The sequence below is a fragment of the Eurypyga helias genome, unplaced genomic scaffold (assembly GCF_000690775.1).
Source record: "Eurypyga helias isolate BGI_N326 unplaced genomic scaffold, ASM69077v1 scaffold12214, whole genome shotgun sequence".
NCBI lineage: Eukaryota > Metazoa > Chordata > Aves > Eurypygiformes > Eurypygidae > Eurypyga > Eurypyga helias.
Window position 1 is genome coordinate 31,279 of NW_010244537.1, and position 16,871 is coordinate 48,149.

The following is a 16,871-nucleotide window of genomic DNA, read 5'->3' on the forward strand; positions in this document are numbered from 1 at the left end:
CGATCTAAAGAGCGCCACGCCCGCACCGTTTCCGAAGCCGGCCGTGTGTCAGTAACGCAAGTGGTTCTTAATCAAGAGACTTCACAGTATGGGAACAAAGGAAGCTGGATCCTCCCCTTAATGCATCCTAGCTGGTGTCTGGTGTACCTAAGGCTAGGTGCTACAGCTGGAATTGCTGTAAAAACGCAGCTCAAGCTGAAGGAGACTGCCGCTGCAGCTGGAAAGGGAAGAGGGGAAAGCCTCTTTTCTCAGCCTGAGAGGGGCCACGAAGGAGCAGCCCCTTTGCTGCCAGACGGGTGCTCAGGAGATTCTGAACTCGCATTCACCCACCTCACCTACAGCTGTTCTCAGTGCTGGAAAACCCCGGCCGGAATTACCTGCTCTGCACCAACCACATCGACATCAACGTCTTCGACTGAGTCTTCTGCTTGACCCTCCTCTGAGACACCTTCTGTCTTAACTTCTCCTTTGCTGAGGGGGGGAGAAACAAAAGCTGAGTCTCGAGAAACTCCGCCACGGCGGTTTGCACGTTGCAGCAGAGTGCCTAAGGCAGAGCAGCTCGCACCTTAGGGGCTGCTGCCCAGACACCCACCTAAGGTAGCCCAAAGGTTCTGGCCCAGTATTTCCCAGCTATGAAAGAGGTTATGCTCTGCAGAATTTCCCATAGAGCAGTTCAAAACCAAAACATTCCTTAAAACGGGGGGCTACCTTCGTGTTTAATACATTTCTGTTCTATCTTACTCGTGTTCACCAGGTCCATTCCATGAGTGTCCCAAAGCCTGGAAAAGCATGCAGCTTTCTGGGATCTGCGTTTCATCTTTTAACCTACCAACACGGGAAATGGCACCTACCACCCCAACAAATGAACAGTATCAACGGAAAATACCCCAACAGAGCACTTTTGGGGCAAAAGTAGCCTCCAGACTCCGCATTTCTGCAACCCCTCCCCTGTATGCGAGCTCTGTGGGGTTGCAGCGGGAGGCGCGCGCATGCTGCAGGCAGACGTGCCCCTCTCGAAGCCAGCAGTGACGTGGTAGGTCACGGCAGGTCTGCAGAGACGAGAATCCTCTCCCACTTCCAGAGGGCAGAAAACACTCGTCGTGCATATGCAGCAAACAGCCCTGGCGTAACCAACACCGCAGCCCTCTGGTCAGGGGCAGAGACAGGAGGCCTGGGACAGGGAACCCTCCTCCTTCCTTGTCTTTGCCTTTGCACACTTGGTATTAGTCCCAGAAGGCAGAGAAGCCCTGGGACCCGGAGGGACAATCAGGCTAAAGCAGCAAATACAGATATGGGACTGAGGAAACACAAACAACCCGTCCTTGGGACACAGCTGTAAGAAAGGCAGGAGGGGCTTTGCCCATGGAAGTATTACAAAAATCAGGAGCAGAGGTGGATAGAGAGACCCCAGCTGTCAATACCAGGACAAGTGAAGGAGCTCGTAGGACATAAAACTCTCACCAGTCCCTTCTCCGCAGCTCTCCTGGACAAAGGAATGGCAAACATCCTTGCAAGGGCGTCTCTCGAGACTTTAGCCTCTTCCTGCTTTTCCCTGTTGCCGAGGCCAGCTGGGAAGCATGCTGCAGGTCTGGAGTGCTGCTTGCTGCCTCAGCGTGGCTGGTTAGAGGCAAAGACCCTGGAACAGACAGGGAACAGACTCATTGGTTAGCCCCAGCCTCAGAGGTCTTGAGATGGACATGTCCAGAGCGTTCCCCGCAGCAGTGCAGCAGCAGAATCCAGCTCAGAGAGAGATTTGGAGCGAAGCATTCATTTATTGAATGAAAAAAACCAATCTAATTTGGCACTGGTCATTTTTGCAACCTAGATTTATGATCTCGGTCCCGGTCCGTAAGTGCCATCCATACTGCTGGAGTCTGTGTAACCCTCAAGAAAGGAAGGCCCTTGGGACACAAAGGAACAAGCTTTCTGAAGTCAGGTCACTGCAAAAAACATTTCTGAGAAAGGATGAGGGAGAAACTAAAGGAGGCTCTGGAAAAACTCCCTTTCCTCCACATGCAAGTGCACATGTTTGTAGCACGTACCATTTCTGCCGGCAATTGTTTTCATCACGGCTTTAAGGCGCTTAAGTCCCACCATATCCACACAGTGAATTCCTCGTTACGGACTGTAAGTCCGAGATCTGCTAAGGCCTGGATGCAGCCCACCTAACTGTAACTCTCTAAGTTAGAGTATAACCTTACAGGCTCCCTAGGACTTCAACAGAGAGAAAGACCCCATGTGCTGGTTTTGGTCAGGACAGAGTTAATTTGAATAAGATTTGCCCCGGATCACCTGGGCTGAAGATCTGAACTAACTTCTGGAAATACCTCTCCTGTCTCAATTATCTACCGGGCTGACAGCAACGACGCCCTTAACGCGACCGTTGAAAGCAACGAACCAAGTCCCAGTGGCAGAGACAAATGCCAGAGCAGAAGTGAAGACCACCTGAACTCGGCTCGCCCCGCGTCTCCAGACCAACCTTACTGTCGCTACATGGAGAGGAGCCCGTTAACACCACCGCAGCGGAAGGCAAAAACCACAGTTCAGGCGGCAAAGCCCACAGCATCCAAGGCACCGTGGAACTGCTGATGCACAGCGTGAAGTGCGCTTTGGCTGGGCCAAAGCAAATACAGCTGATCCGGAAGAGGGGAGGTTTCGTACCGTTAGACAATTTTCTTTTGAAAGAAGACGTCTTCGATGTGCCCACAGGGGACCACTCTCCCAGGCTGCCGAGGACAGAGGTCTCCTCATCTTCATTTTCCAGTAAGGAGTTTCTGTACCAGACCAACGGCTGCCACTCGTCTCCTCTGCAAGGCAGTGGTTCTGCCACGTACCTCTGTAAGTAAGCGTACCTGGAGAAAACCGACCGCCAGCATGAGAAAACTCAGCAGCTTTCCCCTCAATACCCCAGGAAGGCACTGCCAGGAAGGCATTTTCCTCTCCAAAGGTGCAGACAGAAGGGTTAAAGAAAACAAAAGGGCATCCCTCTTTCAGAAACATCCGACATCTCCGAAATAATCTGTATAATTAAAATGCAAATGCCTTCAAAGCTGAAGAGCCCTTTAATTTTAGCATTAGAAACAACCCTAAACCCACAGGAATTACATACAGCGTGACATCAGTCTCTAGGAAGAACTTCCCGTGCAGGACACGTGCCACCGCTGCTGGCAGGAGCGGAACCCTTCCTTCTCCTGCCTGGTGGCCCGGCCTGCATGGACGGCAACGTAAAGGAGATCCCAGGGGAGAGGTGCTCCTTGTGACACAATAGCACAGCCGGTTGGGAAACGGGGTGTTTACGCCATGAGCGCCTGTCCTGTCACAGTTTTTAAAAAAGAACCACCAATAAACACACTTTTCTTTAGTATCACCTCAAACTCCATCCAGTTCTCTCAGGCTCCCGGTAAAACGTCAAGAGCCTGCAAGAGGCAGCTAACAGCTCTGCAGTTATGACAAGACATGGGATGTGGGATACGTTGGCTCCAATCCCTGTTCTGCCTGGCTCAATCCAGAGACTTGACACGGGGCCTCCCTGAATCCCGGTGAAGCTATCAACTTTTCTGGAGCGGAGAGGTCTCCTTCCAACATTCTTCGTGAGAAGCAGGACACCTCTGACAAGGTCTTATGGATCCCCTCCTGCTTCGTAACAATCAGAAAGGCAAACCCGCGCCCGACTCCGGGTTAGACGCTGGACATGCCCTGCATTTCTGCTACAGCTCCTCACTTCAACGTCAGCCCAGTGCTGTTAGAACAGACCCCACCTCGGCAAACATCAGGAGCAACGGTTTTAATGCCAGCCGGAGGGGGTGCGTTATTCTTTCTCCGATTCGGACCGTGGCCTGGAAAATATCAGACATTTTGTTTGCTCTGCAAAACAAGAAAACGGGTGCTGGGAGGAGGTGAGGGGAAGCGCCAACTCTGAAACAAGTAGAGTCACGGACCCCAGGGATCAAGAAACCCTGGTAATGGAATTTGTTGGTTTCGAACAAGCACTTATTGTAACTACTGTTTCAGGGCCTAATCCAACTGCTATCAATGTCAACGGAAAGCCGCCTGCTGATCTGGGAATCGGGCCCTTCGCGCTGCTTGTTATTCAATAACTCACCTCTCATGTGCGTTCTGAGGCACAGAGCAATTGACAAGTCAGATATTTTACTGCTACGACCTTGGGCAATTACAGGGGAGGAGGTTAAAACCCACAGACTTTGATGGTGTTGAAATACTCTCCCTCCTAACAAACGCCCACATTCTGTATCTCCTCTGTTACAGGTACATTCACACATGTTAGCATGCAGACCTGGACATCAATCCTGTGATTAATAATAAAAATGAAAATAACCAGATGTTTGTTTCTGAAAGTTCATGTTGACCTAAAACATTCCATCCAGTAATTTATGATGGAGCTAAACCTAAATATTTCTAAGAGGAAATATAATCTCCAGCCCCTGCAAGGCATTTTAGGCCTCCCAGAATAGAAACTGTTACTCTAGAAACACGGACTGTAGGTAGTTGTGGATAAAATTGCCATTTCCCCCCCTTGTGAATTTTATTGTTTCCCATTTGTTTCCAGCAGCAGTGGGAGGGTCCAAAGCAGTAAGAACTGAAGCCAAAGACCATTCCCTGCTAGGTTCTGTATTTCCCACAAAAGTTTTCGATGAATAAACCTACCTGAATGTATCTAATACATTCAGGAATATGCTTCTGGAATATGTCCACTGGTCAAGTAGTTAAATATAGCCCTAGGAAAAAAAATCATCAGGATTTAGCTTCAGATCTGCCCACGTTAATGATGAAATGTTCTCCTCGTTTAACTAAAAATCGCTTCTTGGAGGTAAATGAGATGACGAGGTTTTTCAGGAATGGATTAACAGACACCGACTTACTGCACAAGTGTCACCACACAGATGGGAACAGCTCTTTAAAATCCAGGCAACACGGACAGGGTTGTACAGAAACTGTACAAAACCAATTCTAGTCACACACAAAGGTTCTCTCTGACAAAAAAAAGCAAGAACAGAACGGGAAGTTATCACTACCCCTAACTTATCCGCTTTAGATTTACCAGGGGTTGTAATCACTCTATGTCAAATATTTTCCTTCCGTACTTTGCATTTTTGGTTTGAATCCCTAAATATTTTGTCTGGGTCACTGGCAATTGTTAATAAATTGTATTTGCCACGTAGAGTAACATAAAAGTAGGCATTTTACCGCTCCTGAGCCCTGTTATATAAAAACTGGTTGATGATCCCTGTGGAAGTTAACCTCTAATTTAAGACTAAGTGGCACAGGAGCAAACAAGTTACACAAAGCTCAGCAAGATGTAGTTGTTGGTTCTTTGGGGTTTTTTATTCATTTCTGCTGACTTCGTCTCCAATAGGTAACTTTTCCTTTCAGGTACTGCAGTGATTTGCTCAGAAATTCAAAAAGGCAGATGTGCCGTAATGTTTCATCTTACATTCCCACGTCCCCATTTACGCTCTCAGGAAAATGAAAATAGCTGTTAACAGTTTTGCAACATTTTTTTCAGTATCTGTAAACAGAAGACTGAAGTGCAGAGATCCAGACCCAAAATAAGCAGCAAATAGAAGGAAGGTCAGAGAGAAAGAACATCACTGTCTTCCCAAAAATGACTGGAGTCGAGGCAGGTGAAGCAGGCAGGAAGAGACATAACCATGCCTCTCTCTGTTCAGACGCCAAAACAAGGCTGTCTTTCTTGTATTGTTCAGTGTAAATATTTAAACCATGGTAAAACCCAGGGGCCCAACTGGATCAGGGTGTATTCCCCTGCGAATAGTACATTACTGAATTTAAATATCGCCACTATGAATAGTATCATCTATGCTTTTATTGCAAATACATTCCACGAAACTCAGGTAATTCAGTCCTGAAGAGATGGAATTAGACCATTACAAAATAAGGATGCAGGCATTACCTCCTCCTCAATCTCTTCTGTCTTAGTTCTCTGTTCCAAAAAGCATCCCTGGCAGTCCCCTAGCCAGTCAAGTTGCAAATCTCTTCCACCAAGTTAACACTGTCTTTCCCTCAGAAGAATTGCCACATGTGGCCACAACTCGGCCTAAAACAAGACCCAGAAGGCATACGGCACATACAGTCTGAAATAACTACTACAAGGAAATCCAACAAGTGTCTCTCAAACTAACAGCCCCAGGGAAATTTCAAAAGTTCTCTGAAAAGCCCTTGAGCAGCTTCTGCAACACCAAAGGTCAAGCGTCGCACGTGCAGGGACACACAAAACACAAGCTGTGCATGACTGTACAAGAACTTAACTTACACTAGTCGTTTGTCAGGCTTTAGCAGCTTGCTGGAAAACTCACTGATGATTATCAGAAAGCTCAAGTTAGGAGGCAAGCATTTTCCATCTACTCCCATAGCTCCTTGAAAAGCAAATTCAATCCCTTCCCTGTTGGATATAAAAACAGAGAGCAGAGTAATGAAACAGATGACAGACAAAGGCAAGGACGGTGGACAAAGCGATGTCATGTGGCACATACTTGTGTATCATAGCTACAGATTCTCTAGATTTCACCTGGTCCCAGCCAAACGTTAGTGAAAAGCGACGAGCGAGTTCTTTCATATTTGTGAAGGAAGTGCAGGAGAAGTCCAAACGGCTGCTGCCCTCCTGGCTTTCTGCATGCGTCTGAAACAGCTGCAAAAGAAGTTCAGATAAGCAACGATACGTAATCCTACAGGCAAGCAGAGCACCAGGAGGACAGACAGACACGCTCAGCAAGCAACAGGTAGCTTGCACAGGCAGAAGCCTTGCGAAAAAGCGGGTAAGTTATGTACTTCAGAAGCACCCGACTGGAACAATGGCAAGGAACCGACGCAAGGGACGCTGCTGTGCTTAACACACAGGCACAAAATAAAAATCATAGAACCACAGATTCACAGAAGGGTTTGGGTTGGAAGGGACCTTAAAGACCATCTAGTACCAACCCCCCTGCCATGGGCAGGGACACCTTCCACTAGACCCGGTTGCTCAAAGCTTCCTCCAGCCTGGCCTCGAACACTTCCAGGAATGGGGCATCCACAGCTTCTCTGGTCCCATGTATAGAGACCTACTGCTGCATCTTTGTTGTTTGAGGTCAGAGCTCATGCTCCAATACTGTTATATACTCAGGGTCACTACAGGCCCTTGTAAAAAGACAAGGAGAAAGACAGGGAGAAAGAAAGAGAGAGAGCGTGGTGTCCGTACACAGAGAACTGATTGCCGGAGATGATGCCCCCATTGACCCCATCTCCTGTTGGGAATTCTGAATCAAGCTCAAGAGGTGTAATTGGCCTGAGAGGATTTCAGATTATCAGAATCCAGCTATAAAGCAGCATGTTTGGCAGCAGCACAGTCCAATTTCTGAGAGTGAGACTGGGTCAAAAGCAAGTCTCAAGCCAAATTACCTGTTTTGGGTTTGTTCCCTAACAGAATATGGAGGTAGCTTGTTCCCTTCAACCTGTTATCTCTCAAGGTCAAGCAAAGGCCAAAAAGGGCCTGTTGTCTATGTGATACCTAAACACAAAGTCCTGACTATGTCAGCAGAATAGATGTAGCCAAATGCTGCTTTAGCCCCTTCTAAGCTCAGATTTCAGAGGCTAGTTCACAGATCTAAGCCCCTGGCAATGTCTGTGAAATAAGCGACGCTCATGTATCAGCACCCCCCAGTGAGGAGCCCGCTCTGTGGCTTAGAGCACGACTCCAAGCCAGAAGCAGCTCTGGTCAGGGGCAGAGCCGGCAAAAGCAGCTGCTAAAATAGCTAACCGGCCTCAGCAGCCAGCAGCTGCAAGCCCCAGCAACTGAGGCCCTTCAGCAGAGCTGCACCCTGCCTCCTTACAGAAAAAGATAGTGGAAATACTGGGGATTGGAGCTGGTCAGACACACGTGTGGTTCCTCAAATTCAGCAGAAATTGGGGCAGACCATAAAACACTGACTAATATCCTTAAGCTTTGTTAAGGTTAAGAGGCACCTACCGTGTCCCAAGAAACACTCGGTAATCTCACATCAGTCCTAACACACTTGAAGATTAAAAACAAGACAAAAAAATCATGCCCAAAATTACATTTTAAAACAGATTTAATGCTTGGGAAGGAGTTTTAATTCTGATCTGCAAAACCAACATACACACAGAAAGCACAGGCAAGGAAACGATTTCTTCCACCAGGATTTTAATGAACTGGAATAGTTATGGCCAGGTTGGTAAAAACTCCAGGATGAATGCCCCTGTCATAAGATCTTCTTTGCTTCAATCTTAACTTACCTGCTGCAGACAGAGAATCAGTGTCTTCGCACTCTGAATTTTGTTATTGTGCCTCGTCCTGCTTAATGTTTCTTTAATTATGTCCCCAAAGTCATTGTAGGTCTGTTGAGAGCAACAAAACAAGTGAGAATTATCATTCCCCTTCTTTAGCACTGGGAGTACACAAAGCACATAAGCGTGCTCATGTCACACAAGAAGTTCGTAGAACACTCCCAATATCAGAACACCCAAGCTAAAAGATGAAAACTGGACCTTTTGCATTATTTCCTATGTAAAGCAATGGTATGTTCCTGTAAGAGGATTAAAGTTACACTGAAATTGTTACACATCTATTGTAACAAAAGAACAAAACCTCTTCAGGAGAGAGAGTTTTCCGTATTTAATCAATGCTGGCCTTGGGCCCAATGAAGTGAAGACTAAGATACATATTCAGGTAATTCCAAAATCCTGTTGGCTGACTCAAGGCAAGTCCCGCTCTGTGCTGTTCTTGGCCCTCCTGAAACCCACTTCAGAGGGGCTGCAGCTCTACCAATTGTCTAAGCACCGGGACCTGTGTGAAATCTAGGCCATCTGCATATGGACTGTGTGAGCTGTGTGCAGGAAGCTGACCGCTTCGATGTCAGCACCTCTGCAGTTAAAACCAGCCACAGACTGCCTCTCTGCAACAACCTTTCAGGAGAAGCTGAGGAGCAGATATTCAGGCAGACGTACCCTCTACTCAATTTTCAGTTACTTTGTCTGCGGAGAGGAGAGATTTGTCCAGCTCTTAAGTGATTTTATAGCCCTTTTGTGACAATACAAAGATTCTGAGCCACAAGAGTATTAACCCCGCATCTTCCACAGACACCAGAGTCACTTTCAGGAACTAAAATGCACCGATAGGGCAAGCAACCTTATCTGAAACATTACCTTCACGTAATACTTGTAGATCTCAGCTGCCCCAGCCATCTCTACCACGTTATACACTATTAACTTGCAATATGCTGCAAGAAGACTCCGCTTTTTGTGCAAGTCGTCAAGTTTGCAACTTTCATCCTTTCTCTCCTCCTCTTCTGTCAGGTCTAGGAAAACAAAAGCTTTATTCTACTACTTTAGTCAAGAAATCTCAGTTTTAACGACCAACTTTCATCCAAATAGCACAGACTCATCTGTTCAGGCAGCACGCTAAGCAACAGATGCTAGCGCTCCTTCCCGGGTCTATCAGAAAAAACAGGTTTATTTTCATTTCAAAGCTTAGAGCTGATGACACTGAAAACCAGTTATTTGCACAGTCTTCTACTCTGATCTTCACAGGGCTTTCGCATTTCTACTACTCGGAATCTTCTGGTACAACAGTGCTCACAACTACAGAACAGAACCAAACAGGGTGCAGAACAAAAGGCACAAACGCACGAAAACCGGACAAACTGCAACTACGTTGTTTTTTTCCCAGAGCAATACAGATGCTAGAAAACCAGCACAGACCTCATCAGGAACCCTACAAAAGTTGCCATACACAGTCAACAAGAGTTCAGGTGAAACTCTCCAAGTGGTTATCAGCAAGAATGAAAGAAAAAAGTCCTGTCATTTCATGTCATTAAGAACATGCTAAGTCTCCGGAACATGAGTTAATTACTAGCTGGATAATGTGGAAAAGGAGCCTTCCAGCACAGCTAAGAAGGTGCCTGGGGAGAGCTCCCTGCGGCAGGAGAGCTGAGACAGACTGCATTCTGCTGTGAATGTAATCTACCAACTGCCAAAGGCTTCAGTCTTTGACCTGTAATTTTGATGTGGACTGTTTCTACTTCTAGAATGACTGTGGGCCTGGAAATGACTGATCAGAAGTACCTGCAAATGAGAGTTAAAACTAAAATGGGAGCAGCTGCCAGCGCTGCACAGAGACACACACACACGCACAGCATGACAGAATCACTCGTTCAGGAAGGAATCTGCAATGGGTTGACAGGGATCCTCTGTAAGGAGGACCGAGAAATTGAAAGCATCATACAAAAGGGGTTTGAAACAGACCTCAGGCCATCCAGCCCAAAACACGATCAACTTCATCGGCTTCAAATACGTAAGATATGAAACCTGAAACGTAACCTGCTTTACGAACTCCCATGACTAGGATACTACAACCTACTTGAGCAATCTCTTCCGCTGTGTACCTCCCCCTGCGCCATCAAGGATTCTGCTCTACTCCCTCCCTCGTTGCAACGTCAGCCCATCCCTCTTGCGTATAAGCTGTGACCTGGATAAGTGTGCTGCCCAAAACGGAACACAGAACTCCACCTGAACAGCTGAAGGCCAAGAGCTTGACACAATAATCTAGAACAACACTTGGTTTTTCAAAGAGCAACACTTGAACTCAGCCTCAAAACCACCATGAACTAACAAGCTGTTTTCAAAACACTCCCAAAAGAAACCAGCCTTCACAAGAACAGCCTCAATTTGTTATCTGAATGTGTCTGAAAAAGGCAGAGAACGAAGTACACAGCTATTTTCCACAAAATCTGCCCCACACTCCCCAAATCAAAACACACTAGTTTCTCCAGCGATGAAGAAGTCTGACCTTTGCTTTCCTCTTCTTCCTCTACGAAAACATGTTCCTGGATAAACAAAAGCAGTTTTTCCTGAAGTGATGCGTTAGGAAGATAACCTAGAAGTCCGACTGCTTCTTCATTATTATTGGAATCCTGATGACTCAAAATCAGCAACCAGTCACAGAGTATCATGAAGGCCTGTTTCAAACAAACAAAGCCAAAGAAGGATTTAGAGACCATGTTACTTTTCACGACAACTCCACTTTGCATCCTCGCCAAAACCCACAAGTCACCATCTAGCTGCTATCCCACTTCTTCCTCGCAAACTCAAGGTTTCTGTTTGCCCCAGCCTGTGGTAAAAACGCCACAGCTAAGCTTCCAGGACTTTCACCTTGGGATACAGTACATGCAAGTATCATGCATGAACACCACCTAAAGATTTTCAAACTTCCACGGGAAGGAAGAAGAGCCCTATTATGCTAGAATATCTCTCTTTTGACATGTGAATCACGGGACAATTCTTCCATTTTTTAATTTTTTGAGTAATACTCATAGTGAGGCATTAATAAAGCAACAATAGTAACCAGTACATCGACCAGTCGAATCAGAAAACACAATGATTATCAAATGGACAATGGAGTCATTCAGATTCAAGCCTTGATTCTGCAGATGGATCCATGCAGACACAAATCTATGCTTGATTAAAGCACTAACTTCTGTAGCATTTTAACTAACATAACTTTAATTTTTCTTCAAAATAAATAGTTGAACATTTTTTTAAAGGAGCTATTTCTCTGCTAAGAGACAAAAAAATAGCAAAAATCAGTAGAAGGAAATACTAGTATGAAGAGAAAGGCAGGCACTTAAAAGGAGGCCTGAGCATGAACACCAGTTAAGTGACAGTGAAACACAAACCTTTTCTCTTACATCTTTTTCCTTATGGTGGAGGAAGCACAAGCAAATCTGATTGAAATGCCTCAGCTCTCTTCTTAGTGCCAGAAGAGTCTCCTAGAAACATATTTAGGAAAAGTGTCAGGACAAAGATGTTAGGGACTATGATTCCATAGAGAATTACAGAACAAACAACAGTTGCATCTCTCTTCTGCTGATACTAGTCATTTAAGATAGCACAGCTGACGACATTCTGAAAGAAGCTGACATCCCTCAGTAGCAACAGCTAACTAGCTATGAACAACTTTTAAACCATGTCTTGTTTTGAGGTGCAGTATCTGGGACAGAAAGGTCAATCCACAGAAATACATTTTTTCCACACAGACTCTGGTGCAGATATTTGACAAATACTAGTAGGACACGTGCATCTGTCACACTTGCTAGGCTAGTGGTGTTCAGCAAGTCACAAACTCTGTTTCTCCATCCGTGGACTGGGCAGCTCTAATAGCACGTAGTCCTTTACACAGCCCTTTAAGCAACTACAAGATCTGCAAAATGCACTTCAGCTTATCCTTATAAAGCAGAGATAATGATTTCTACTTTAGAGATGGAAGTAGAGTCAGAAACACTCATCCATCTCACCTCATTTTCAATGTGAATTGCCTTCTGGTGTTGCTTTTCTCTCTCCCTCTATCAACTTAAGGGGGGAATGCAGTTTAACTACGCTAACTCTGGCACTCAGAAACTTAAGACACCTCTATTCGTTAAGATGAATCCAGCAAGAGAGACTATCTGATTTGCCTACAGCCATGGAAAAGACTTTCTGATCCTTCACCAGGTCCCAGCTGTTGCACTGCACTGAGCCCCGAGCAGTGAACAGAAGAGGAACACCCTTCCAGGAGGGCTGGATTTCATGCTGTGCAACCATATCTTTATAAGAAAGGGGATCCATGCCAGGGCATGCTGAGAAGAAGCACAGGGGGAGAGGCAAAACATTGCCTTAACGCTACTGGGGGAGAGGGATGGGGGGAAGAAACAGTTCTAGAGCTGCTGTCCAGGAAATGTTCTTTTTTGCTCTTGGTCTCTCTCTGCCAACATCCAGATTTGGCCCGGCAGAGTGGGCCGTAACACTGTGCTTCCAATCAGCATCTGTTCCTGTATGAGAAGCCAAATTAAAAACTGTGCTGCCCCACTATCAGTCAGGCTAACTGTGTCAGGCCTGGAAGGCAGAACATACTAGAGCAGTGAGAGATGCAGACATCCACACAGGAATGGAAGGGGACGGGAATAGAGAGTGAATCAGTCACCAAACGGGTAACCTCCAGGCTAGCATTTCTCACACAAAGCACATGCCCGTGTCAGCGTCCCGCTCTGCACACACAGGAGCACCGGGGGAAGGGGACAGATGACAGAACCAGCAGTACTCAGTGTAGTCAGGCACCCCCACAAAGAAGAGCCGCACAGGTACACAGCTGCACGTGAACCAAAGCATAACGGTTTTCCTCCCTGCTCTCTTACACTAGGCTGTCTTCTGGAATACCTGCCAGAGCTCGGCACTATATAAAACCGGTTGAGAACGCAAGTAGCCAGCTGATGAGAAAATTACCACTTTCCTCAAACTTTCTGCCACAAATATATAAGTAAAACGAGAAAATCAAAACAAAACAAAGCAACAGGACTTCCTGGAGTTTTCATCGAACATTCTTTGTTGCTTAAAACAAGAAAACAACAAACTCTTGGGCAGTGGAACAAGTTCCCTATCTCCATCAAGCGCCAGGAATTCGATGCACATGGTTTGCGGTAAAAATAGAGGTGAACCGCTGTTCACTCACTCTCTTGCAGACTGAAAAAGCGTAAACGGTTTTTCTAAAGAGAGGGTAAGACAGAGGGAAAATGCCTCAACTCAATTTGGTTTCCTCAAGAAAACACACAAATTATCTTCTTAGAAAGCTTGTTTTCTTCTGGCAATCTGAGAACAGAAAAACAACTTGAACTTCTAGAAGCACATCTCTGGGTTTCAAAATTACGTGGAGTGGCCAACCTTGGGGGAATTTTCCGAAACTGCAGCTAGTTGCCACAGGAGAGAAAAATACATGCACTGGAGAGCTGGCAGGATCATCTGCAAATAAAAACACATGTCCTTTATTTACATGAAAGGCTCAACAGCAAAAAGCTTAGGACTAAACAAAGCACCCAAGTCTGACATTCTGCATGCTGCTTGCGCAACCATTTCTACACTGTAAAGTATTTAGACCCTCAAAATAAACTTAACAGATCTGCATACAAGCCAACGTTGCCTCCTCAGAAACTTCATTACTACGGTGCTGCTTCTGCAGGATCCTTGGCGTCATGATGAGCTCAACAGAAAGTAACCGTGTACTAAAAAGGGTGTCCGCAGGGACTAACTTTAGCTTAGCTTCTCAGAGTTTCCCTGCAGTCTTTGGTGAACGGCAGACTCCTCCAGAGGGTAATTCAGAGCAGAATTAATCAAACCTTGGTGCTCTGATGCTCCATCTAAAGGAATCCACCTCTACCCGCTGGCTGCAGGCTCTCTCTAACCAGCTAAATTTCACCCCTTTCCAAAAAGCTTCAAGTTCTCTCCCTAAAATGGGGGCTGATTAACATTCATGACTGCTAACGCACTTCACCTTGTAATCCCAAGAAACACCTCCATCTTGGCATAGTCAATGTTTGAGTTGAAGCAACCAGACAACCAAAAGGCTGCAGTTGAGACAACTGGTAATCAGAAACCATCTTCACGAAGAGTCGATCTGCGAGCAACAGGTCCAAAGTACTCCAATTTCTGGTTACACACAATCTGTAATGGGTTCCTCACAGTCCCACGAATTTCTTAGATACTGAGAGCAAGACTATGCGATCAGTGGGAAGTACTGAGCACGGCAAAGGATCAAATCCAGATGCCAGATGACCACTGTACCATAGCACTGGATAATCTCAAAAATAAACAAACCTATGGCATGAATTTACCAATTCCAGTAACGTTATCCCAAAGACAGCCTCAGTTTCCCAGACTGAGAAGTGGAAACAGCATCTTCCTGACTCATGGGACCTCTTTCAACATTAAACAGTACAACTCACCAGAACAGGCAAACTCCCATGCTCCCTTTCAAACGCTAGCAACCTTAATGTCTTGTCATACAGATTCCACTTGGTGAGATCATGGGCACTGCAAGTGAAAAATAAACAATAAGGATACACCAAGCAAGAAATGAAATCTCACCTGACCAAACAGGTTTAATGTATCCTATTTTTGTCTGCACCTGATGTACAGCAAGAACTTTAAACAACTAATCATTAATCATAAACAGAGGGTAATGAAATTAAGTTTTTCGGTATCTGACACTGCAAACTTTAGTGCGTAGCTTTACCATCTCCACTCCTACCACAGAACAGCAGTGTCATGAGGAGAGGAAAAAGAAGCTTGAGCTCTACACCTATACTCTAGTCACATTCTCTAAGTGCCCAAAAAGATCTAAAGAACAATTTCCCCACTCCACTTGAAAAGAGTGTTTCTAACACTCCTGAGTGTTCACCACTCAACGTTAGACTTCTCTTTGCAAAAACCCTAGCACACAGGTAAAAGACACACTGAGAAGGCAGCCCAATTCCCCCACCCTCTACCATCTCACATGATGATTTACTTGGTGAACCACCCCTGGAGGACCAACCTTTTGAGAAACAAATCTTTGGAGAAAAGAAGGTCACATAAACTAAAGCAAACAAATCAGATTACATCTGCTGGGAAAAAAAGACTGCATTCACGACACCCCCTCTGCAGAATTAGCAACAGTGGTGACAGCAAGGCAGTGCAACAGCATCCAGCTGGGAGGGAGGCACCACAGAGGTGATCTCTGTGTCCGCTCTGACACTCCAACTCTGTAGCACACACTTCTTAGCCAGATTAGGACTGATGTTCCAACCGCAGTAAGGAGTCCAAAAAGAATTCCATACCCAAAAGTACAGTTCTGTTCAGAAGAAGCTCAACCTTGCAGCACCTCTCATAGGGACTTTTTTCATTCTCTTGTGCAAAATCTTATTAAACCAAACAAACAAGAGAATTCTCACTTTGCATCTGTTGACACTCAACTATATGGGAAAGTAAATTGTGTAAATAAACATCTCACTTATAAAAAGCTGCTACTCTTCTCAAGGCAAAGTGCATCCGGGAAATTTCTTCTGCATCCATACAAAATCCTTCTTCCTGAATTATGCGAGTTTGGGAAAGAGAAATTATTTAGTCAGTGTGGGGCACTATGTTCTTTTTCCAACCAACCCACAGGCTTGAATTACTCTCCTCCAGCCCTCCCCAGTCCTTTCACCTTCAATCACACTACTCATGTCTTCCTCTAGAGTAAAAAGAAAACACCACGTTGACTGCACACAAGTTTTGTATAAGGAAACGTCCCTGTCATTAATAAACCCACAGCAGCCTCCCTAGACTGCAGTATTGCTCAATCCAAGTAAAAGCTGACACAGAGGTGCTAATGCTCCGGCTCATGGGCCATTCATGGTCCCTCACACAGTTGTTAGGGATCTCTGGGAAGCTAACTGTTCACATGGTGCTGACTCTCCTTCCTTCCAGCTGCCAGATCACATTCAAAGATAGCTAAAAATATATTAAATACTTTCCCATAGATGCAATTGCTGCAGTTTCCACAAGTATACTACGTGATTATGGGAGATGGTATATACAACCAGGAATTAGAAGGGAGGGGTTCCAGGAGAAAATCTCTTTATTTAGACAGGGATCACACTATGAAGGAGTTGAAGAATCCCTGGTCTAGCACTTATCTTGTTTCTCGTAAGTACACATTCTCCCACATTGACACAGATACCTATTTAAGACCAACAAAATAAACCCAATCTGAGGTTAGGGGATTTTTTGGCTTGACACGTTTTACAATATCCCAGTGCCCAATAAAAACCTGCCAGCGTTAACTCTCATACCATGGCAGGACACCTGTTCGTGACGGCATGGTTGATCAGATCAGCTGCAGGCTTCTGTTGTTCAGTTCAGCCAGCAAGCTATTCATATCCCCACCAGCTGTTTCTGCTTTTTAGAACTAATGAAAAACTTTGAGGGAGACTCTGCAGTCCTCCTTCAAGGGGAAAGTCATCCTTTCAAAGACCTCAAAGCTATGCAATCTGCTGGTTTGGGGTTTCTTTCCC

General features: G+C 45.5%; 1 protein-coding gene across 1 annotated transcript in view; it reads right to left on the bottom strand.

Annotated features, from left to right (window-relative positions):
• The window catches only part of LOC104508244 (cohesin subunit SA-2-like), a 59,088-nt gene that overhangs the window by 1,114 nt on the left and 41,103 nt on the right, over positions 1 to 16,871 (bottom strand). The window contains exons 20-31 of the mRNA XM_010149801.1: positions 15,827 to 15,903; positions 14,781 to 14,868; positions 13,723 to 13,800; positions 11,706 to 11,795; positions 10,820 to 10,988; positions 9,178 to 9,329; positions 8,269 to 8,370; positions 6,510 to 6,664; positions 6,290 to 6,418; positions 2,662 to 2,852; positions 1,462 to 1,636; positions 378 to 471 (exon numbers count right to left, since the gene is read on the bottom strand). Of these exons, the coding sequence (XP_010148103.1) occupies positions 378 to 471; positions 1,462 to 1,636; positions 2,662 to 2,852; positions 6,290 to 6,418; positions 6,510 to 6,664; positions 8,269 to 8,370; positions 9,178 to 9,329; positions 10,820 to 10,988; positions 11,706 to 11,795; positions 13,723 to 13,800; positions 14,781 to 14,868; positions 15,827 to 15,903 (1,500 nt within the window). The remainder of the gene's footprint in view (positions 1 to 377; positions 472 to 1,461; positions 1,637 to 2,661; positions 2,853 to 6,289; positions 6,419 to 6,509; positions 6,665 to 8,268; positions 8,371 to 9,177; positions 9,330 to 10,819; positions 10,989 to 11,705; positions 11,796 to 13,722; positions 13,801 to 14,780; positions 14,869 to 15,826; positions 15,904 to 16,871) is intronic.